A 23,486-nucleotide genomic window follows, 5' to 3' on the forward strand; every position below is an offset into this window, starting at 1 on the left:
ACAGTAATATGGATGCTCCCTCTATACAGCAGGGTCGGACAGGGGTCCCTAGGGCCCACCAGTGAAATTCATTCTGAAGCTCACTCTAGCAAATATAACCTGATTCCTGTTCGCCAATGCCCAACTGACACATTCTTCATACAATTCCGTGGAAAGTTGGCTGCATCTGCATGTGGCCCGTCTCCACTGAAGTATGTAGACAGTACAGTCGGTTGAAATAGTGAGAATTCCAGTGGTGGTATTTATGGCGCAGTGTGAGATCGCCCATGAAGGCTACAGGTGCTCCGACTCGCAGTGTTATTGCAAAATGGCAATTTTGAAACTGATTTTTAATGGCAGTTTTCTAGGTGAACAGCGTATAGTGTGACCATTAATAATTAGGGATGAGCGAGTAAACTCGCTAAGGCACTACTCGTCCGAGTAATGTGCCTTAGTCGAGTATCTCCCCGCTCGTCCCTAAGGAGGAACAGAGGGGAGATCTCTCTTTCCCTCTCTCCCGCCCGCTCTCCCCTGCTCCCCGCCGCAACTCACCTGTCAGCTGCGGCGGCCCCCGAATCTTCAGGGACGAGCAGGGAGATACTCGGCTAAGGCACATTACTCGAGCGAGTAGTGCCTTAGCGAGTATACTCGCTCATCCCTATTAATAATCTATTTGAAAGCACGCTGTCAGAGAGGTTTATGTGTGACCTCAGTTTTCAGTTGGTTCCTTGTTGAATGCAATCTGTGGGGAAAACTTCCAGCAGTTCCAGAAGGTCTGCTGCTGTCATAGCATGCTGAGAGTTATAGTTCCCTATGAAGGGGAAAGGGATGACAGGAATGTGAAAATATTTTTTTTTAATTAGCTAATAGACGAGGGGACACATTTTTTCTGGCTGTCTGGCCTTTGCTTTGGACCATTTCTTTCCTAGAGCCTCTCTCAGCTCTGTGAGATGGGATGTGCAGGGCCATGCCACAGTAGGAGAAGCCATAAGAGGATTGGTAATGGAGGACCCTGCAGCAACACCAAGAAAGTGGTGCTCTGTGACAAAGGATACTTGCAGGCCTGTCAATGCATCTACAGTGGATATAAAAAGTCTGTACACTCCTATTAAAATGCCAGGTTTTTGTCATGTTAAAAAAATATGACGAGGATGAATCATTTCTAATATCTTGGGAATACCAGACTGTGTACAGCTATAACTCATATTGAATACCTTCCTAGGGGCGTATCGGATCACTCCTCTCTTCATGTCGAAATTACTACATCGGATGCACAAGCCCACAGACATAGCTGGCGCGTACATACATTTTGGTTGAGCCTGTTTGGCACAAATGATAGGATTCCTGACCAATTTGCTAGTTTTCTAGAGTTAAACCAACCACATGCCAACTCAGTAGTGCTATGGGAGACACTGTAGGCCTTTTTACGGGGTGCCCTAAAATCTTCTATTTCATATATTAAACCCTTCCCGCCCCATGACGTAAGAGTACGTCATGGGAGCGTGGTACTACCCGCAAAATGACATACCCTTTCGTCATAGGGATAGCGCAAGATCATAGCTGATCTCGCGCTATCCCGCAGTGGTAACGGCTGTCACTAGTAGCCGGTGTCCCGCTGCGACAGCGGGGGGCATCGGAGATGCGCTCCCCCCGCTGTTAACCCCTTCCCTGCCGCGATCTAAGTAGATCGCCGTGGGGAAAGGGTTTACAGAGGGAGCGCGCTCCCTCTGTGACTCAAGCCAGCTCTCGCGATAACATCGCGAGAGTCCGGCTGGTTGCTATGGCAACAGGATGCCAGATACTGGCGTCCGGTATTGCCATTGCCTAAGATCGCTGTAATAAGTGATAAGTAGAGATGAGCGAACGTACTCGGAAAAGCACTACTCGCTCGAGTAATTTGCTTTATCCGAGTGTCGCTGTGCTCGGGTCTAAAGATTCGGGTGCCGGCACGGAGCGGGGAGCTGCAGGGGAGAGTGGGGAGGAACGGAGGTAAGATCTTTCTCTCCCTCTCTCCCGCCCGCTCTCCCCTGCTCCCCGCTGCGACTCACCTGTCAGCCGCAGCAGCACCCGAATCTTCAGACCCGAGCACAGCGATACTCGGATAAAGCACATTACTCGAGCGAGTAGTGCTTTTCCGAGTACGCTCGCTCATCTCTAGTGATAAGGCATGGCAGAAGAGAAGTCCTGCCATGCCTTATCGTAGCGATCTGCAGTCTTGCTGTGTAAGTCCCCCAGAGGAGCCTGAGAGAAGAACATTTAAAGGTAAAGCCATTTCTATTAGGCTGGCTTCATTTCCCAGAGTGTCTGCAGCACTGGTGTTTAGATGAGTGTTCCAGCACCAGGTGTCGCTGAATCTTTAGCTACAGCGGGAGCTGTAAGTAGCCAGTGGGGCAAAAAGGTTTATGCAAATCCAATGTATAGTTGTGTGGAATGTTGCATCCTTATCTGCAAAACTCTGTTTGTCTGCCAGGGGGATAGAAGAGGCGCCCCTCCCAGAGTAAAAACAAAAAAAATGCGCAGACTGCGGCGCAAGACTACCAGCTACGTATGAAAGGTCTCTATGCAAAACATGCATAGCCAGACTGGTTAAAGAGGAATCGGTAGGATTCCTAGAGGATGTCAGGAAGCTGGTCAGGGAGGAGGTGCGGTCAGCTCTGACATCACAAAAAACGCCACCAACAGGGGCATCCAAGGCGAAGCGCCGGAGAAGGGCGCATAGCCCGGAAGAGGATTCAGATTCTGAAAGAAGCTCGATTGGGACAGAGCCGGAAGATCCAGCGTTTGAAGAGTCCTCAGAGGAGGAGGATTATAAAAAATACCTATTCCATCAGGAGGACTTAGTAGAGCTCATTAAATTGGTCAGAGCCTCGCTTAAGATGTAGGAGCCCAGAGAGCCTCGCACTATACAAGACGAAGTCTTCGGGGGATTGGGCGAGAGACGCAAACATACCTTCCCAGTCCATAGCAACATCTCCAAGATGATTAAAAAAGAATGGAAAAAACCCGACGCGGGATCTTTCTCCTCTAGAGGGGTTAAGAGGCGATACCCATTCAAAGAGGAGGTGTGCGCAAGCTGGGAGGAAATACCCATAGTGGATGTCCCGGTTGCAAAGGTGGCTAAAAGAACAACTCTGCCCTTTGAGGACGCCACGCAGCTAAGAGACCCAATGGACCAGAAGGCGGAGGGCCTCCTGAGAAGATCCTGGGAGGCGGCAGCTAGTACACTCAGACTGGGGGTCGCAGCCACGTGTGTCGCCAGGACCCTAGGAGTGTGGCTAGAGCAGCTGGAGCTCCATATAACTAATAAGACGCCAAGGGAGCAAATCATAAACTCCCTCCCTATCCTGAAGATGGCCACAAATTTTCTGGCAGACGCATCGTAATGACTGCGTAATGACTCCTAGATCTTTACGCTCCTGGATACCTTTAAACAGATTTTTCTGCTCCTGCGGAGACCCTGGGGAGGTTAAAAAGAACCTTCTAGGGGGTAACGAGTTAAATTCAATCCAATACCATGCTTCAATGATCTGAAGTACCCAGGGGTTGGATGTTATTCCTCTCCACTGGTCTAGGTATCGTGTTAATCTACCCCCTGTTGAGTCAGAAATGGATTGGACTTCCTTACGCTGACCACCTTTGGGGTATGACCATCTCCCTGTTTTCCCTTTCCTTTTAACTTCTGGAGGTGGCTGATGTGTCCTCCTTGGAAATGATGGTTTCTTATAGGACCTTCTGTCTGGAAGGATATTGTTTTTGTCTCCCGCTTTTTCAAGATTTTTGTCCAAGACGGGTCCAAACATATATTCGCTTTGGAATGGGATTCCACAAAGCTTGTTTTTGGATGCCACATCAGCTGACCATGATTTCAACCACAGCGCCCTTCTTGCGGTGTTGCTGAGGACTGCCATTCTTGCGCCGTATCTAACAGATTCTGCTGACGCATCTGCAAGGAAGGCGGTGTCCATTTTCAAAAGGGAAAGGCAGCTGGCTAGTTCTTCCCTAGGAGCCCGTTCTTTAATTGAGGCTTCCATCCTGTTTAGCCACAGGACCATGGATCTGGCTACCGACATTGCCGCTATATTAGCCTCAATTGTGAAGGTGGTTGCTTCCCAGGTTTTCCTCATCAGCCCGTCGACTTTTTTGTCCATAGGATCTGAGAGCTGGGACGCATCTTCGAAAGGTAGCAGAGTCTTTTTTGCTACCCTGCTAATCTGCATGTCGACCTTTGGGGTCTTCCTGTACAGACGGACGTCTTCTGGAGAAAAACCCAGGCGGTTTCTGATCTCTCTTGAGATTGATAGTCTTCTTTCCGGTTCCTGCCACTCATCTGCGATAATCTGCTGCAGGGTTTGGTTAACCGGAAATAAAGTTTTCCTTTTTGACCGAAGTCCCCCAAACATCTCATCCTGGACAGTTCGGGGTGGACGGTCCTCCTCAATCTGCATGGTTCCCCTCACCACCTTGATGAGGTGTCCCATGTCATCTGAGGCAAAGTAGTATTTTTTCTCATTCTCAGCGATCGGTAGCGGGTCTTCTAGTTCCCCCTCTGATAGGGGTTCCAGGGACTCCCTGAAGATGGAACTTGCTGATTCTACCTGCCTTAACCTTTTAGGTGAGAGAAGGACGCCATAGAGGCCTGCAATTCCTCCTTAATCATTGACCCAATATCAGTTTTAAACGCCGCCCTTTCCTCCACTAGGATCTTTCCAGTGCATTCTTTACAAAGAGACTACTTGTAACTATCTTCAAGTCTCTTGCTACAGATAACACACTTTCTGGATTTCTTTCTCGGGTCCACCTTAATCTTCGAACCTTCCTTAACAGTCTAACCCATACACAAGAATGGGGGAGAAGGGGGAGAAAAGGGAACATATATGCATCTTAATCAACCACAGAGACAAGTTTGCATATTCCTTTTTGGCATATAGCCACTCACGGTTTGTAGGGCATCTGCTTCTCCTTCACGTGCTGAGCTGTCGCATGTAGACATTGCTGAAGCAGTGCTGGCAGCTTGCAGGGTAACTTCCATGCAGGAGTAGAGCCTTTCTGTGAAGCAGATTTTAAATCTGGCGCCATTTCGGGGTCTTCACCCGTAGCCATGCCCCCTATGTCGTGCGTGTGACGTCACTGCGCCGGATGACATCACCAGTATGCGCCCACTGGTCCATGGAAGCCGTCAGAAGGTGCTGACCAGCACAAGGAGACCTGCGCTGCTCGGCGACTGACGGCTCCATGGCGGCGCAGGCCGGGGATGCAGGGACTCTGCGATATGCCGCCCCGACCTCTTCCCTTCAGGGGATCTTCGGCACTACGTGCCTCCGGTAAGTGAACCTCCCTGGAGCTTGCATCTGTCCACCGTAGGGACAGGAAGACACTGAAGTATGGTGGAAAGGGAGGTGCTTTAAGGGCTCTTCCTGTCCCTATCGAGGTCAGAGGGCAACCTCCATTGTAAATGGGGCCGTCAGGATGACGACCTGGAAATGTTTTTAAAAATCTATACTTACCTCTCCACTGCTGCCGGGGCTCAGGCGCGTCTAGCCGCTTGGGTCCCGCCACTGTAATGAAGTTCTTTTAATAGGCGGGGATATTAAATCCCCATCTGCTGAAAGAGCTGTATCTAATTGGCCGAGCACTGCCTGCCTGTTGGCCAAGCACTGTCTGTGATTGGCTGAGCACTGTGACCAATCACAGGCAGCGCTTAGCTGTCATTTATTGACTGGCTGAGCGATGCCTGTAATTGGCTGAGCACTCAGCCAATCAGATACAGCCTTTTCAGCAGCTGAAAGAATTTCATTACAGTAACGGGACTAAAGCGACTAGCAACGCCTGATCCCTGGCAGCGACAGAGAGGTAAGTATCGATTTTTTTTTTCAGGGAATGGCTTATATTTAAAGCCCTTCTTTTAAAAATCACTGCAGGGGCTGCTGGCAGACCATTGCTTTCAATAGGGCCGCTGGAAGCAGCTGTGGCCCCATTGAAAGCAATGGTGCATTGACCTGCATTCACGCATGTTTATGCACGTACGAGGGTGAGATGGTTTTGTGCGCAACTATGTACGCACCAGCAAATGCTCATGTGAATGAGGCCTTAGGAAGCAACCTGCACAAATTCAAAACAGAGAATCTTACAAATTCAGTATAATGAGGGCAGCTTGAGACAAATGTATTTATGCGCAATACACAGAGAATAGAACCGATTTATGTCAATGAGTCTTTTCACAGGAACAATTATGTTTATGCATATTCTGTCTGCGTGTAAAAAAAAGTAGGACCTGCTTTATCTGCATATTTTGGCAGCGCAGGTCCCCATAGAAGTCTATGGGAAGTGTAAAAAGGTCTGCGCAAAGAGCACATCTGGACCTTGTAAGGCTAAATAGCCTTTTGAATCAAGGCAGGGGGAGTGGGGCATCGTGCACACATGTGAACATGACCTGTTTGTGCAAAAAAGTTTTATACAAGGCGCCGATACGCACACAAATCAACCTAGTTCACTGCGCAAATACATTGCGGTCAGGCGATTGTCTTTGTGCATATGCTCGTCTGAAGTCACCCTAAGAATCTAAGATGAAAATTCAATTCAGAGCATAAGTTTACATTAAGGGCCGAAAGCTGAAAACAGACCTTGCTAATTCCAGCACCTTTCCCCCTGGTGAGCAGTTACTTCTTTTCTAATAGAGCCTTTATCTGTACCTAAGTCATTTCTGATGGAGATCTACTACGACCACAGCATAAAATCTCTTAATTGTGTTTTCAACTTAATTTCTTCATTAGATTGAGTCTGTGAAACTCTCTTTATGGAATTTTGAAGGTTTTCTTTGAGGCCTTCTATCCACGGCCGAGACGGAATATTGCTAGTTATATTCCGCCGCAGGGGAGCAGAGGTGAGAAGTAAAAGGTCTCCCTGATGAGTCTATCTAATAGATAGGCTACTAGCGGACAATCGCGGCAAATCGCAGCATGCAGCAATTTTAATCATGCAAGTGGAGAATCGCTATGATTCTCCGCTCATGGATGTCGGGCTGCACTTTCAATAGTTATCCTATGGAAAGCATCCACTGCATTACCTGCGTGCGGATTATCGCCACGGATAACGCAGTGAAATATCACACATGGACAGAAGGCCTAATACGTATTTAATGATGAAGCACAAAATAAGGGGAATGTACCATGTTTATTTCTTCATTTCCCATGGACTGGGTGGTCTTCATGGTGGGCAGTTAACATCCTCATCATAGTGCTAATCACTGCTTTGTTTCATTGGAAATATTGGTGTAACAAGCTTCTTGAATTAAGGGAATAGTGATTACAAATTTTTAACCCTTTGAACACAAGTTATAAAGTGGATATTTGCCCAGTGTGGACTCTCCTAAGTAATGCCAATAGTTATGTTAAACGTGAAATGTTAAAGAACGTTGTGGTTTTGGCACATCACAGAATCATTATCTCCACCTTTCTTCTTTAGTGATGTCAGCCAACTTTAACAATATAAATTAGGAGCCGTACTCTGTTGTCATCAATAACCTGAGGTGAACTCCCCAATCTGCACAATGAAGAGCATCGCTATCTTTATGCTGGTTGGCCTCAGCCTTTTCAGTAATGGTAAGTCACCTGATTAGTCTGCTGATAACTGTTATATGATATATCATGCATTAGGTTAATGCTTTAAGTTATGTAGTCTGGAAAGTTATATGTTGGTTGCCTCTTTGCTATTCATTCACTTCATTGGTAGCTGTTGGGCTGACTACTTCACATATCCATTAGGACAGAGCTATGAACAATGCCTCTTACTACCTCATCAGAGGTTGTCCATTACATCTGCTCTACATTGCAGCATTGCTTGTTCAGACTTTCTACTCTTTAACATTACAGAGGGTTAGTACACACTAATAGATTGTAAACGCCAAGCATCTAATACACCAATGAGAAATTTACACACACATTATTAGCCAATCAGCAGCATCTAGGTAGAAATGTATTTGTAAGTATCTGTATTGAGGCTACAAATCATAACTGTGTTTAATGGCTTTATATAATGGCACACATGCAAAACAGTGAAAGTAATGAATGTAACAAGCCAATAAATGCTTATTTGCTTTCTTACCTCATTTACCCATGTAATATTGTTCATCATTTTTTTTTTCAGGACTCTGCAGTGAGGAAGCTGCTGATCCATCCTGTAAATGTATGACTGCAGCTTTCAAGGTATTTTTTCCTTTTAAATCAAATAATTCTACATAATGAACTGGAATAAAAAGCCTTTTTATGATCCATAGCACATAAAGCGTATGTGATACTGCCAGGTTATCTTGGCTGATATGCTGCTTTTTTATACATTTTGGGCAGGTATTCATTCTATGCTCACACATAATATATTATTCCCACTCTTCCACCTCTAGTAGTCTTATAACTAAATACTAATATGCTTGTAAGGCCTTCACCTTCAGGTTAGATTTGTTTTGATTGGTGTTTTAACAAAAAAGAACATGGAGAAACAATATAGCTGTAGCAGGTAATAAATAAGTAATGATAGAATCATAATCCGAAATGTTCACAAGTTCCGTTTTCGAATGGAGTATTTGGGATTTCCAGTACTCTTACAGCTGCAATAAATATCAGGTATAGAGGGAAAACTCTATATAACCTCCTACAACATTTATGCAACCTAGATATACTGCATGGCCTAGAAGTTTTTAAAATGGGATCCTATGATCCTATCAGTGATGTACGCCTCGAAGGAAAGTCTAGACTGCAGTGTGAGCTGAGCATTAGCTGAGACTTCAACCTGACTCCCACATGACATGGCCTTTTCCATAAGCAGAATGAACACTTAGGTCTTTAACTGCATCATCATTTCACCAGGGTACTGCATAAAAATCTATACATTTGTACTGATTTCACATTATTGCTTATATAAAAGCTTGAAAAACTTTATAATAATCTTTGGGTCTAGGGGAATGAAGTTTCTACTTCTGGAGAGTTTCAAGTTGCATAGAGAGTCTTATATAAGCCATATAATGCTGCATGGGGGAAAGTTATGCAAATAGACCTTCCAGTAGGTATCCATCTTCTATTTATATGCTAATATTTAATATATTTTTTTTTAACAGGGCAAAACAGACCTATTGAACAGTGCCATTAATGTTGTCTGCGACTATGATGAAATGGAGGTAATTCATTCTGTTTACCATTTTACATTTAGGCCATACAAAAATAATAATAGTTTAACATGAAAAAAACCATAAGGAAAGCAGCATAGATTGTTTTAACAATTGGAAGATTCATTTTCAGCCACTCCCTACTATCACGCTTTATGTAATTAAGCGGAGTGCATTTGGCTTGGCTCGTAGTGTAGAGGGGATTCCAATCTGAGTACTGCTAGGAAGCCCTTATAATTTCTGGATATGGCTCTGTCTTATGAGATGTGATTAAATATACAGCCCCCAGACTTAATGTAAATGTGAACTTACAGCTACATTCACAAATAATAGGCTTATGAACATATCTTGTTCTATCTCTTCTTAACCCCTTAAGGACCAGACACTTTGTAGGGATTTTACCCATGTGGTGGTTTTACTGCCCTATTTTTTCGCTCTTCAGCTAGTTTTTTTCCCCCCTGTGACCTATATGGTGGTTTTTTAAATACCTTTAATATATTTAATACCCACCGGCTTGCATAGTGGAAGAAACACTTCCACTTTCCCTTTTTAGTACACAGGGCTAATTGAGCACTATATACCTGGGAAAAGAAAAGGCAGAAGTAGTTAAAAACGGTTTCTCCCTTCTCCTTCGGGTTCTCAGCTGTGACTAACAGACCTGCTTCTGCTTGAATGCAGAAGCATGGGCTTAAATCCTGCGCTGTTTTTTTTACTATTGGCCAGAATTAAAGCCCAGGACCAAGCGCTGTATTTTTACCGCCCTTGGTCCTTAAGGGGTTAAAGCTTACAATGAAAGTAATTTATTGTGTTACTTATTTAGAATACATTTTACTTTTTTAATAAATTGTTAGTCTAATAAATACAGAAGTCTAAAGGACAAGTAAATGTTATTCTGTAGAGAATGTACAATTAAAATGTACGCAGACAAACTATTCTTAAAGAGTAGTAGAATAAATAAAACAACAGTCTAACTAAGTTCCTATTCTTATAGCCAGGGGCTGAAGCAAATACACAACTGATCGGGACAGTTTCTGGAAAGTTACAAACAATTCTGGTAAGTGTCACTTGTATTTAGATTGATGTATTCCTGTTTTCCAGAATGCTAAAAACAATAGTAGCTAAATACAAAGTTACACAAAATCACAATTATAAACCCAGATGAAATAATGCAGTAGGCTTTACTGTAGCCCTGCTCAAAGCCACAGATAATGCACTAACAGTATATGGTAGGTGTATGGAGAAATGGTAGTACTGTACTTCCCTGTAAGCAGGTTGCATTTCTACATATATATAACCTCTAAATATTAAACAGATCATTATATGAAATAATCAAACCGTATAAGTCAAGTCCTAAAAATGTTCACTTTCTCATCATTTTACAGAAACCCACAGGATGTCTAACGAAGGCTGTAAGTTTTCTTCATCTAGGATAAATAGTTCTTCATAGAATTAAAATGTGTTTATTATATCTTTATGGAAACCAATTTATGTTTTGTTTTTAAAATAATTTTCTTGCTGCAAATAGAATAGAAATTTTGCAGCAGTGCCCCATAATAAATGACGCTGCCCTGTTTTTCCCCATTTTCCTCCCTCCCCCCCCCTTTAAAAAAATTGTAACTCCTTTATTTATCCATTGATGTAGCCGTATGAGGGCTTTTTTTGCGGGAAGAGTTGTATTTTTCAAGGGTACTATGTAATGTACTGAAAAACATTTTAAAAATTCTAAGTGGAGTAAAATAAAAAAAAAAAAAACATTCCGCCATCTTTCAGTGCGTCTTGTTTCTACGGTGCACAAATTTCAACAAAAATGACATGATAACCTGATTCTATGGATCAGTACGATTACTGCGATACCAAACTTGTATTGTGTTTTTTTGCTGTACTACTTTTATTTTTCTTCAAGGACCAAAGACATTAAATTTTTTTAAATTATTATCCACCGCCATCTTCTGCGCGCAATAATTTTTTTTATTTTTCCATCAACATTTTTCCATCAGGCTCATTTTTTGAGAGACATTCTGTAGCTTGTGTTGGCGCCATATTGGAATACATATGACTTTTTGATCGTTTTTCATTGCATTTGTTCTGGGGGGCAGGGTGATCAAAAAAGTGCATTTCTGGCGTTATTTTTTTTTTAAGATGACGTTTACCGTGCGGGGTAAATAATGCACTACTTTGATGGAGCGGACTTTAAGGGCTCATGTCCACGGGGAAAATAGGATTTAGGATCCGCAGCGGATTTCCTGCATGCGGATCCGCACCCCATAGGGATGCATTGACCACCCGCGGGTACATAAATACCCGCGGATCGTCAATAAAAGTGATTTTAAAAAAAATGGAGCATGAAAAAATCTGGACCATGCTCCATTTTCATGCGGGTCTCCCGCGGGGACGGCTCCCGCGGGCTTCTATTGAAGCCTATGGAAGCCGTCCAGATCCGCGGGAGACCTAAAATAGGAATTTAAAGCATTTACTCACCCGCAGCGGACCGCGAAGCTCTTCTCTTCCTCACGGCCGCATCTCCCTTGCTTCGGCTCGGCGGATGTGCCCGGCGCATGCGCGCGGCACGTCGACGACGTGCCGGCGACGTGCCGCCGACGTCAGGAATTCATCCGCCGGCCGAAAATGAAGATCCGGCCGTGAGGAAGAGCTGAGCTTCGTCGCCCCGCGCCAGATAGGTAAATTCTTTTAAATTGCTATTTTCGGCGCTCATGTCCGCGGGGCAGGAGGGACCCGCTGCAGATTCTCCATGGAGAATCTGCAGCGGATCTGATTTTCCCCGTGGACATGAGGCCTAAGGACTCAGAAATACCAAATATGTATTTTTGTTTTATGAGTTAGATTCATTTTTTATAAATATGGCAAAAGTAGGGTGATTTAAACTTTTATTTATTTATTTATTTTCAATTAGTAAAACTTTATTGACCTTGTTTTTACCATTTTTTTTAGTCCTCTTAGGGGAACACAACTAGCGATGCTTTAATCACTCCTGTAGTATGAGTAATGCCATAGCATTACATCATACTGCGATCAGGCAGGCAGTCTATCAAGCAGCCCCACAGGGATGGCTTGATAGGCAATCTGCTATGACAGCCCTGGGGCCGTTTAGAAGGCCCCTGGCTGCCATCGCATCCGCACACCTCCCTGCTCTCTCCCCTGAATATTGTTTGAGGGATTTAAATGCACCAGAATAATTGGTGGAGACATGGTTTGGCAGCCCTGAGTTGAAGGACACAAGAAGCGGGGCCGGCCCACAAGCTGCAACCGCTACCGCTGCTGGTCAGCCAGCTGTGATAGCGGGGAGGAGAGTGACAGCGACCCCCCCCCCCCTGCAGTGGCCACAGGGATAACCGTAGTGGAGGAAAGTTATGAGCGATTCGCAGTATTGGGGACGACAGTCACAGTGGAGCCGGCTGTAGTGGCTGCAGGGGCAACAGGGAGAGTGAAAGTGGGGTCAGTTACAGGGTCTGTGCCTCTGTCTTCTGAGCTGTGTGCCGGGTTGTCAGCCACCACTGTTGCTGCTGTTTTGGAGATGGGGACAGAATAGCACTATACCACCAGCAGCCAATCGGCAGCTAGGGGCGTGACCAGGGTGTACCCTCCAGCTAAGCCTGGTCAATGCCTAGCTTCCGGTGGAGACAAGATGCACCAGTACCCTCCATCTCCTAGCTATCCCCTATCTGGCACACAAGTAGAATTGGTAAGGTTAGCATTGTATATTAGTAATGTTAATATTCTATTAGTTTAAAGAAGTTGTACAGGATCATAAAAACATTTAAGGTGTCAGTTCAACAAAGCAGTAACACAGTATACTGTAGTTAATACCGTAGCATTATATGAGTAGCTGGATTGGAGGTAATACATTATTCCTTGGGCACCACAACAACTTGCTGATAAACTGAATATAATTTAGCATATTTGTGAAGCTCAACTTGAAATATCACATATATTATTTTGTTCATATGTAACTAAAGTCTTTCTCCCTTCTTTTTTAAGATTGATGATCTAGAATCAGGCGTTGGGATAACTGCCAAAGTGGTGTCGAGCTTAGTGAGTTCCATTTACTAATTTATTTTATGTGATTTATTAGTATATGTAAATCCTCATGTATGCATCTGGGTTAACAGTATTGCTAACTACTGACTAGCATTTTAACAGTTTATACAGCCAAAACGCTGTACATGACCTCATTGTGGATTTCGGTGCTGAATTTCACTGTGCATTTCAGTTATTGCATAAAAATGAATTAAATGTGCAGTGAGGGCTCAGTCACACAGGTGCATCGGCGCCCGTGTTACTGTAGCCAGCAGACGGCCGTACCTGAAGACGGACGTCTCTCGGCAGCGCCGGGAGGAAGAACATGTGACCGTCTCCATTGCCGGTCATGTGTTCTTTCATCAGTGCTGGAGAGAGACGGCCGGTGTACGGGTGCCAATGCGCCCATGTGACTGAGCCCTCAAGATCCAGAGCTTTTCCATGACAGCTAGAGCAAATCTGCAGCATGACTAGATTCCACTGCTAGTGAACGGGGCTTGTTAAAACCTAATTCACTTACAGTATATTGTTGTAGAGTTTCAGTGCGCATTGCGCTGTGCGTGGGATCACCATCAGAGCATTATTAGGGCTTATTCCCATGAGTGTGGGCACAACTTGGCAGCACGGAGCATAGTTGCCAGAGCTTGAAAAGAAACCCGCTGCCCGATCGTCCGCACATGTAGTACTCCCGCTCATCTGAATGCGCCCACAAGATGAAAGCGAGGATCCCCTAATTTGGATTCCAGACTCTGGCTGATGTAATGATGGCATTTTTTACAGCTTGGGGTTAAAAAAATGCTGCATCCGGATGTTGGCTGTGGCTCCACAGGAACATATCAAAAGCCTTAGAAAACATTGCGTTTTTTTAACTGGCTTTTTTCTCTACTTTGACTTTTTTCTTGTGTCCATGGCTTTTTTATTTCAAAATCGCAGCATGCTTTGGGTGCGGAGTTTTTTCAAGTGTTTTACAATTAGATTCTCTAAAGAATAAAAATGTCAGAAAAAATGCATATGTAACCAAAAAACACGACTCCAAACAATCCAGATTGACAATGCAGCCAAATAAAATGCAAGCAATTTTTCAGGCTTTTTTTTTTTTTTTTTTACAAATATCAAACACGTTTTATAATCTTCTGTTGAGGGAATGACGTAACCAGAATATTGAAATTAGCTGTCCACACTAAAGATGAGCGAGCACGCTCGGATAAAGCAGTTACACGAGCGAGCATCACTCTTCTCGAGTAACTGCTTACTGGTCCGAGCAGGCTCGTGGGGGGCGGCGGGGGAAGAGAAAGAGGGATATCTCTCACTCCCCCACCCGCTATCCCCCCCTCCCCCGAGGCTGCTCGGACCAGTAAGCAGCTACTCGTGAAGAGCGATGCTCGCTCGAGTAACTGCTATATCCGAGGATGCTCGCTCATCTTTAGTCCACACAGAGATTTTTTGTACGAAGTCTTCCAGCCCCAGGTTACCAGATTACATCAAATAATAAAAGAGGTTCTAGAAATGAATGAATGAATGACAGCAATTGTAGTTTTAAGTAAGCAAAAGTTTGTCACTTACGGCTCCTTCTCACGGCCGTATTTGCACGCTCAAAATTTGTGTGCGCAACACCGAGAATAGAACCCACTGATTCCAATGGGTTCACTTAGATTTCATTATTTTGCGCGCACGGAAAAAAAGCAGCATGCTTTACTTTTGTGTGCATTTGTGCACCAAAGGTCCCCATAGTAGTCTATGGTGGAGGTGGGGTACAAATACGCATATAATATGCAAGCAGATGTGTGAAAAACAGCGCAATTCTATCTGGAACTCATTAGGCTAAATAGCCATTTGATAGATTTGTTCACATAAACATATTATTTTTGCGAATTTCGGTTCACAGAAAAAAATACAGCATGATCTACTTTTGCGCTCCATGTTCCCATAGAATTCTATTTGTGTTGCACAAATGTCTTCACAATACGCAAGGATATGTGCCGTACGCTGCACAATTCCGCTAGAAAAAGAACACATCTGGATCATTGGACTAAATAGCCATTTAAATTGAGGCGTATCTTTCTGCTGCGCGCAAATGAATGTGCCCTGCAGGCGCTAGAAGCACAGTAAGTGCCAGCATTTGTGCAGAAAAACCTACTTCATAGCACAAGTACGTTGTACTGTGACGGGCGCAATTGCGCATATGCCTGCGTGAAGCCGCCCTAAGGACCTAATCAGCTGACAAACAAACTGCCCTGTTTACATGCGGTGATAATCGGGTAAATGAAGGTTCAGATGAATATTCGTTCCCAATCATTGGCCCGTGTGAATATGAAGGGCCTTTAGCATGTTCATTTTACATTTGATGATAAGTACATTTTCTCTTCTGTCTCTTTCCATAGGATAGCCTTGGATTAGTGAGCAGTGTCAGGATCGTAGTATGCAGAGTAGTAAGTTCATTATTCGTTATGTTATTGTAATCTTTCTCTTTTGTTACACATCGTTTTCCTCGCTACATTTTGTAGGAATCTAATGTGATAGAAAAATGTGTAGAATCCAAGTAGTGATCCGACATATGAGCTAAATAACTTATTATAAACTAAAGGTCTGCCGGAGCCGGAAGCCCGCAGGGCGGTAGGAGGAAGGCAGCATGATAGGGTTAACGGGGAGGAGGGGGGTTAATTAGAGTAGAGGATGCCGGGAGGGGGCGGAGCTTAGGAAGAGGGGGTTAAATAGAGGGGTTAGGGCAGGGAAAGGCCATTACAGCGTCCAGAAGAAGAGGAAGAAAGAAGCTGAAGTTAGAAGAGCCCAGCGGACCGAAGACCCCAGCGGACCGAAGACCCCAGCGGACCGAAGACCCCAGCGGACCGAAGAGCCCAGCAGTCCCAAAGAGCCCAGCAGACCTGAGGTGCCCGGCGGAGCTGAAGAGCGCGGCAGACGGCAGCGAGGCAGGGAGACCGAAGACTGGAGACCCGAGGTGCCGGAAAAGAAGCAGCGGAGGCAGTCCCAAAGAAGAAGAAAAGAAAAAGAAGAGCCCGAAGACCAGCCACTTACCGGGAGAAGATGGAGGCGATCCTCGAGAAGATCCGGGCGGAGGCAGAAGAAAGGGGGCTGGACTGGCTTGTCCAGCTCTCCGGTGAAGCCCTGGGAGCAGCGGCGGTATCCACGGCAGCGGCGGCAGAAGCAGGAGCAGCGGGAGCTCGAGCGGAGGCGGCGGGAGGTGCAGAGGCGGCTGCAGAGGTCCGGAGTCGGAGGACAGGTGCGGGGCCGGCGGCGGCAGCACCAGCGGGGCTGGCAAAAGAGCGGCCGCGGAGGGCGCGTGCACCAGAGAGACTGAGCCCCGAGCACGCTCCCTCACGCAGGCAGAGGCTGCGGAGTGCCTCTCCGCCCCCCCCCCCCGTAGTAGGCTCCCCCCGGCAACACCAACAGGCAGGGGGAGCAGGGCGGGGAGGACTCCCGCCAAAAGACGAGGTGCGGCGGGCAGCGCGAGGCCCCGTGCTGAGAGGGGGGCGGGGCCAAGCGCTGCACAGAAAGCAAAGAGCCTGGAAGGGGTCGGGGGCTGCTCACCCGGAGGTGCATCGGAGGGGGAGCAGCCCTGCAACAGTTCAAGTGACGGGCGGCCCGCGGTTTCTCGGGGTCCGGCGGCGGAGTCATCCGGAAGGCGTGCGACGGCGACAGAGGTGGCCTATGTTTCTTCGGCACCAAGAAGATCGGAGGCGGTTGCGGTCCCAGCGGAGCGGTCACAGCCCGGCGTTAGCAGAGTCCAGGAGGAACAGCGACAAGACTGGTCGGCGGCTGGTGGGTCCACAGCCCCTACGCAGCCAGGTGAGTCATGCTCTATGTCTGGTGTGTCCAGCAATGTTAGCCGCGTGGCGCATGCGGGGTCTAGTAGTGGGGTATTTGCGGGGGGTAGCGCTGCATTAACTAACGCGCTAGGGGTAGGCGGCGAAGCAGGTGCATTGCTGGGGGTGGTATTAGAATTGTTGAGGAGGCAGGGGGTAGGTTACGCTCCGTCGCCTGTCACAGCATGGAGCTCACCATGCAGTGCGTCGTCCAGCATTAGGGACGGACCGGGAGGACCGTTTGCTGGTGGGACTGGGGTAGGACAGGCGGTTGGGGTGTTACAATCTGCCCCGCTGGTAGGACAGATGTCCACGAGCGGGTTACAGACGGGGCACAATCCACTGGGGAAATCTCTCAAGTGGGGGGTGCAGCAGGTACGTTGGAGTCAGGGGGTCGGCCGGGGTGGCAGTAGCGGTCCAGACAGAAAAGGACGGGGAGGGGGTGCGGCTAGACGATAAGGCAAAAGGCGAGGTCTACGTCTGCTTTGAGGGCCCGTTGGGGGCCCACCTAAAAAAAGAGGTGAGGGAAAAGATTTGGAGGGACGAATATGTCGAGATATTCTCCCTCCTACCCTTGGAAAAATTTAATTTAGACAAGGGAAAGCGGACTGAGTTTAAAAAAGAGGAGGAGGAGAAGCGTAGGTGGCGCCTTATACCCCAGACGTTCGCGAACTGGTTGCAGGCGTTTGCCATTCTAGCGAGCGTAATCGGAGAAAAAGCGCCGGACAATTGCTCCGGCCTTTTCTGTTACATGGACTCCATTGGTGAGGCCTATCGAGTGTATGGGGGACAGACCTGGCTGCGCTATGATGAGCAGTTCAGGCAGCGTAAGGCAGTGCACCCATCGATCAGATGGGATCACAAAGATATAGGTCTATGGTTGAGAGTAATGGCCCCCGCGCGGTTCGGTCAGCCCTTTCAGGGCAGTGCCGGGTCCTTCAGCTCGGCCTCTAGTTCAGCCGGGGGGCAGGGTGGTTCAGCAGGGGGGAGTAGGACCGGGTACTGCTGGCAGTACAACGAGGGTCAGTGCAAGTTCGGAGCAACATGCAAGTTCCGTCATGCCTGCTCTCACTGCGGCGCGGGGTCTCACGGGGCTGCCAGATGTTTCAAGAAAGGAAAGGGAAAAGGTCCAGGGGGTTTTATGAAAAGGGATGACCCCAGTGATTCTGGAAGAGATGGTACCGTACCTAAGTAGGTACCCGGATAGAGAGAAGGCAGAGTTACTGTTTAAGGGTTTTAGGGATGGTTTTCACATCCCACCTCCGGTTCATGGGGTCCCCTTTTCGTTAAAAAATTTACGTTCGGCGTTAGAATATCCGGAAGTGGTGACGGAGAAGCTAATGAAAGAGGTTAGCTTAGGGCGCATGGCGGGGCCGTTTGAAGAGCCACCCGTGCAAGACTTTGTGGTGTCACCTTTGGGAGTGGTACCGAAGAAGGAGCCGAATAAATTTCGGCTTATTCACCACTTATCGTACCCAAGGGGGGCGTCTGTAAACGACGGAATAGACCCCGAGCTATGCTCGGTGGTGTATACATCGTTTGATGCGGCGCTTCATTGGGTTCGGAACTATGGAAGGGGGGCATTGATGGCAAAGGCTGACATAGAGTCAGCCTTTCGCTTGCTGCCAGTAACACAAGAAAGTGTGAGGTTGTTGGGGTGTTTTTGGGCAGGGAGTTATTTTGCGGATCGTTGTTTGCCCATGGGATGCTCAATCTCATGTGCATACTTCGAAGTGTTTAGTTCGTTTTTAGAGTGGGTGGTGAAGGACACGGCGGCAGTGCAGTCGGTCATTCATTACCTGGATGATTTTCTGTGCGTAGGGCCCGGGGGTTCGCCAGTTTGTGCGAACTTACTGGGAACCTTGCAATGGGTGGCCAAACGGTTCGGGGTGCCTCTGGCACCGGAAAAGACGGAGGGGCCCACAACTTGTTTAAGTTTTTTGGGCATCACCATTGACTCTGAGGCAATGGAGTGCCGATTACCAGAAGAAAAATTAAGAAACTTGCAGGAGGAATTAGGTGCGGCGCGGGTGGCGAAGAAAATCACGCTCAAAGGGCTGCAGTCACTGCTGGGCAAGCTGAATTTTGCCTGCAGGATCATGCCCATGGGCCGGGTTTTCAGTAGACGGTTGGCGGCGGCAACAGCAGGGATTCGGGCCCCTCATCACTTTATCCGTTTGGGAGTTAGTCACAAGGCGGACCTGGCAGTCTGGTCCGCCTTTTTAGAGAAGTACAATGGCAGGTCGGTAATTATGGGGGAGGTCAGTAGCAACGTGGACTGGGAGCTCTATACAGATGCAGCAGGGAGCGCAGGCTTTGGGGCCTATTTTCAAGGTAGATGGTGTGCGGGGGAATGGCCGGAGCAGTGGAAGCAAGAAGGCTTAGTTCGGAACTTAGCCACTACTATTGGAAATAATTCCAATAGTACTATCACACTGTGGGGTAACCACTTCCGGGATAGAAAAGTGAGATTCCACTGTGACAATATGGGGGTGGTGCAGGTGATTAACAACCTCTCTGCGTCATCCCCCCCGGTGGTTAACCTGCTGCGTCAGTTGGTGCTAGAGGCCTTGTCATTAAACATGTGGGTAGTAGCGGTACACGTTCCAGGTGTCGAGAACTCAATTGCGGATGCTCTCTCTCGCTTTCAGTGGGAGCGGTTCCGGACACTGGCGCCGGGTGCGGAGAAGGAGGGGAGGAAGTGCCCGTCTCGAATCTGGAACGTGGTAAGCGAGCAGTGGGGGGCCTGATAGAACGGTCACTGGCTCGGCGGACTAGGGCAGCATATTGCGCAGTGTGGAGCGAGTGGGAAGAATGGTTGAGGCAGCATGGAGGGGAGCGTTCAGAGGAGGATAGAGTGGGCTTACTGTTGAGTTGGTTGGGAGAGACTGCAGATTTGGGTCGGTCAGTGGCAAAAGTGAACCAGTTTATGGCAGGGGTGGCTTTTGGGTTTAAAATACGGGGGGTGGAGGACGCGACAAAAAATTTTTTGGTAAAACAGGCGCTGAAGGGTCTGAGGAGAGGGAAGGGGAGACAGGACACTAGGCGACCGGTATCATTTGATGTTTTGGAGAAATTAGGGGAGGCGGTTGATGTTGTTTGCGGAAAAGAGTTCGAGCGGCGGTTGTTTAGGGCGGCTTTTTCATTTGCATTTTTCGGGGCCCTACGGGTAAGCGAATTGGTGTCACCTAGCAAGACCGTGGGGGGCGGCCTGCAGGCGGAGGATGTGCGGTTGGTAGACGGGAGGTTGGACTTGCTTATCCGTCGGTCCAAGACAGATCAGCAAGGACGGGGGCAGGTGATCCGGTTGGGTGAGGTGCCGGGGGCCAGTATGTGCCCTCTGAGTGCCTGGGAGCAGTATAGCAAAGGGTTAAATTTTCGCACAGGCCCATTTTTGCGGCACGAGACCGGGGAGTTTTTGTCGCGTTTTCAGTTTATAGCGGTGTTCAAGAAGGCCTTAGAGGTGGCGGGTTTTAATAATACACAGTTCGGGTCTCACTCATTTCGGGTGGGGGCGGCGACGGAAGCGTCAGTAAGAGGTATGGGGGAGGAGGCAGTGAAGAGGATAGGTCGGTGGGAGTCAGGGCGTTTTAAATCATACGTGCGACCCCACCTGCTTTAAAATTCAAGGCGGGGTCGTCTGGAGGGTGGGGGGGGGGGGTCATAATGGCGGTTTGCTAATATAGTATTGTTGCTGTTTATTTTACAGATGGTCGTCCAGCATTAGTTTGGATCTTGGGAGACTCCTATGTTTTTTGGGGAGCAGAGAGAGCAGGGGTACGGCCGAATGGGAGGCAGCTACGGTTTCAGAAGAGTGAGGCGATAGTGAGATGGATGGGGATTAGAGGGATGACTTGGGGCAGCGTATTGGAGGAAGTTGAAAGGAGGGTTAGGTGGGATAGGGCGCCGGAGGTTTTGGTCATACACGCGGGAGGAAACGATTTGGGAAAAAGGAGGTTTAGGGACCTATCAAGGGACATAAGGTATGACTGTCTTAGACTGCAAGCGTCATACCCGGGGACGGTCGTAGTGTGGTCCGAAATCGTGCCTAGGAAAGTTTGGAGGGGGGCGCAGTCGGAGAAGGGCCTGAACAGAGCAAGAGTGAAGCTCAACAGGGAAGTGTCGCGGTTCCTGGGCAGCAAAGGGGGGGTAGCAGCGCGACATATAGACCTGGAGAAAGGGGTCGGCAATTACTGGAGGTCAGACGGCGTCCACTTAAATGACATCGGCATTGACCTATGGACGGAAGGATTACAGGAGGGCATTGAGCGGGCGCTATTGGTGTGGGGGGCGGCGCAGGCTCAAGGTGGTCGAGCCTCACTTGCTGTGGCAGGGGAGGGGGAGGGGCCCTTGGAGCCCGTGTAGAAGGTTAGTGGGGGAAGGCAGGGGCTACATAGCCCCTTCCCCCCTTTTTTGTATTTGGTCAATCGTGGCCTGTCGCCTCCTGGGTTACAGGGCGGAGCCCTGATAGTCGGTGGGAGAGGCTAGCCAGGGGTGGCTAGCCGGCCTCGGGGTCGGGAAGAAACGGCGGCCGGAGGTTAATGGGGAGTTTGCTTGGGCTCCCGAGTCTGCCACCGGCGGCGGGAGGAAGAAGGTTTTGGAAATAGCGTCGCCTGAGTCAGCCAAGTTGCGGCTGGTGACCGGGACAGCTATTTCCTTTGTTGGTTTGAGGCGACAGGATATTTTTAGAAGTAGGAGGGGCTCCAAGGTCCTCTTCGCAGGTTTTCCATTAGGGAATGTTTATAATGGTTAGGAGGTTATAATGGTGTATGATATATTTGAAAGGAAATGCGTTTAAAAATTTTATGTTAATGTTGTTTGTTTTAATAAATTGGCTGCTGTGGCCAAATTTTATCCAACAGATGGTGTCGGTGGTCTGTTCGGGTAATGGTAGGTGGGGAGGGGGATTTAAAGGGGTAGGTCATAGCAGCATACGACTCCGTTATACCCGGGTCATGTACAGTATTCTGAAGAGTTCCATCAAGTCCTGCGGGTCTCGCTGATTAGTGAACCCACTACTAGTGAATTGCTTATTCCATACAAGTTACAATTCTTCGCTCTTCATCTCAACATTCTTGTATAAGGTAATTTCTAACAAGTAAGAGGTTCTCCAGTGAAACCCGGCTGGTTTAGTAGCAGGAGGGGTCCCCTTGCTCTGCTATTACTACAGTAGATACCATGCATCACTAATTCCTACAGGGGGCATAGATATGGCATCTTCTAGTAAGCAGCACTAGCTCCACCATGGTTTGCCTCTTACCACTTCACCATTAGATTTTGGGTGTTTTTTTTAATTAACAGTAAGTAATTATATAATACAAGTTGCCCAAAAAATGGCCGCTGTTCATCAGTCAGTAAGTTTTATTTGGAGAAGCTAATTTAATTTCTATATTACAAGTAATTAAAATGTAAGCTCACTTTTAGCTCATGCAATTAAAAATACACAATTGCATAATAATGGAGTCCTTTCCCAAATTTGAGCTAAAGTAAGGGTGGACGCATCTGCACATCGCAACTGTGTTAGTAAAGTGAATGCAGTCAGTGCCAGATTACCAGCTGGCAGAGTAGGCCCCGTCCTGTGCGCCCCGTGCTTTTTAAAGGCCTCGCAATAATGGATCAAAATAATACTGATTTGATCTTGGAAGAAAATTTATTTCCAAAAGATAGAAAAAATGAATCAACTGAAAGAAAGTAAACAAAAAATTTACATTAAAAACTCGAAGTTGTTATTGGGTACATTCCATTAATATGGTATTTTCTCTATAAAGTACGTAAACCACGGACATCAGGTTCACATTACAGTTTGTCTCTTAAAAGCTCATCTTATGTCAGTTTGTAAAACATTTCAGTGCGACCTCCGTACGTGTAATGTACAGCAGTAATGGTCATCTCCATGTAGCGGCCGAAGTGTAGCGCACACTGCTCTGTACAATGTTCTCCCACACATATAACCATATAACAAAATATACACTATAAGGCCTTAGTCAGACGGGCGTTTTTTCGCGCGATTTGCGCATGCGATTCGCGCATATATAGAACCAATGGTTTGCTATGGTATCGGTCACATGTCCGCTTTTTATGCGGATATGCGATAAATTATAGGACACGATGATTCGCAGATCGCACCTATCTGCGTTCGGCGTTTTATGTGCGCACCAAAATCATTTTTTTCGCCGGTCAGTCTAAGTTTCATGCGCATTTTGATGCGCACGGCGATTTTTCTCCGGTCAGACGGGCGTTTTGCTGCGACGATTAACGCGGCTAGGTGCAGATTTTTCCCACGATTTTTCACCGCCGGTCACGCGATTTGCGCATGCGCATGCAACATGCGATGCGCAAATCGCGCGAAAAAACGCCCGTCTGACTAAGGCCTAACAATATAATAACATAATATGCTAAATTGTTTAATACGATTCATTGTTAATGTTTGCTTTGTGTAAGAAAATTGGTTTATTACAATTGTTGCTTGGGAAAATTAAAAACATTTTAGGGGATAA

At 47.2% G+C, this 23,486-nt stretch overlaps 2 protein-coding genes across 10 annotated transcripts in view; both read left to right on the forward strand.

Annotated features, from left to right (window-relative positions):
• Positions 1 to 23,486, forward strand: part of LOC136621728 (uncharacterized) — a 417,340-nt gene that overhangs the window by 90,092 nt on the left and 303,762 nt on the right. For all 9 annotated transcript variants that reach the window (XM_066597410.1, XM_066597413.1, XM_066597412.1 and 6 more), the window contains 7 exons: positions 7,441 to 7,577; positions 8,122 to 8,180; positions 9,086 to 9,145; positions 10,125 to 10,187; positions 10,516 to 10,542; positions 13,130 to 13,183; positions 15,550 to 15,597. In XM_066597410.1, the coding sequence (XP_066453507.1) occupies positions 7,526 to 7,577; positions 8,122 to 8,180; positions 9,086 to 9,145; positions 10,125 to 10,187; positions 10,516 to 10,542; positions 13,130 to 13,183; positions 15,550 to 15,597 (363 nt within the window). In that variant the 5' untranslated portion in view covers positions 7,441 to 7,525. The remainder of the gene's footprint in view (positions 1 to 7,440; positions 7,578 to 8,121; positions 8,181 to 9,085; positions 9,146 to 10,124; positions 10,188 to 10,515; positions 10,543 to 13,129; positions 13,184 to 15,549; positions 15,598 to 23,486) is intronic.
• Positions 17,388 to 23,341, forward strand: LOC136621726 (uncharacterized). Its single transcript, XM_066597407.1, has 2 exons — positions 17,388 to 19,715; positions 20,699 to 23,341. The coding sequence occupies exons 1-2, from the start codon at positions 18,141 to 18,143 to the stop codon at positions 20,714 to 20,716; spliced, it is 1,593 nt and encodes a 530-aa protein (XP_066453504.1). The 5' UTR covers positions 17,388 to 18,140; the 3' UTR covers positions 20,717 to 23,341.

Source organism: Eleutherodactylus coqui, chromosome 3 (genome assembly GCF_035609145.1).
Source record: "Eleutherodactylus coqui strain aEleCoq1 chromosome 3, aEleCoq1.hap1, whole genome shotgun sequence".
NCBI lineage: Eukaryota > Metazoa > Chordata > Amphibia > Anura > Eleutherodactylidae > Eleutherodactylus > Eleutherodactylus coqui.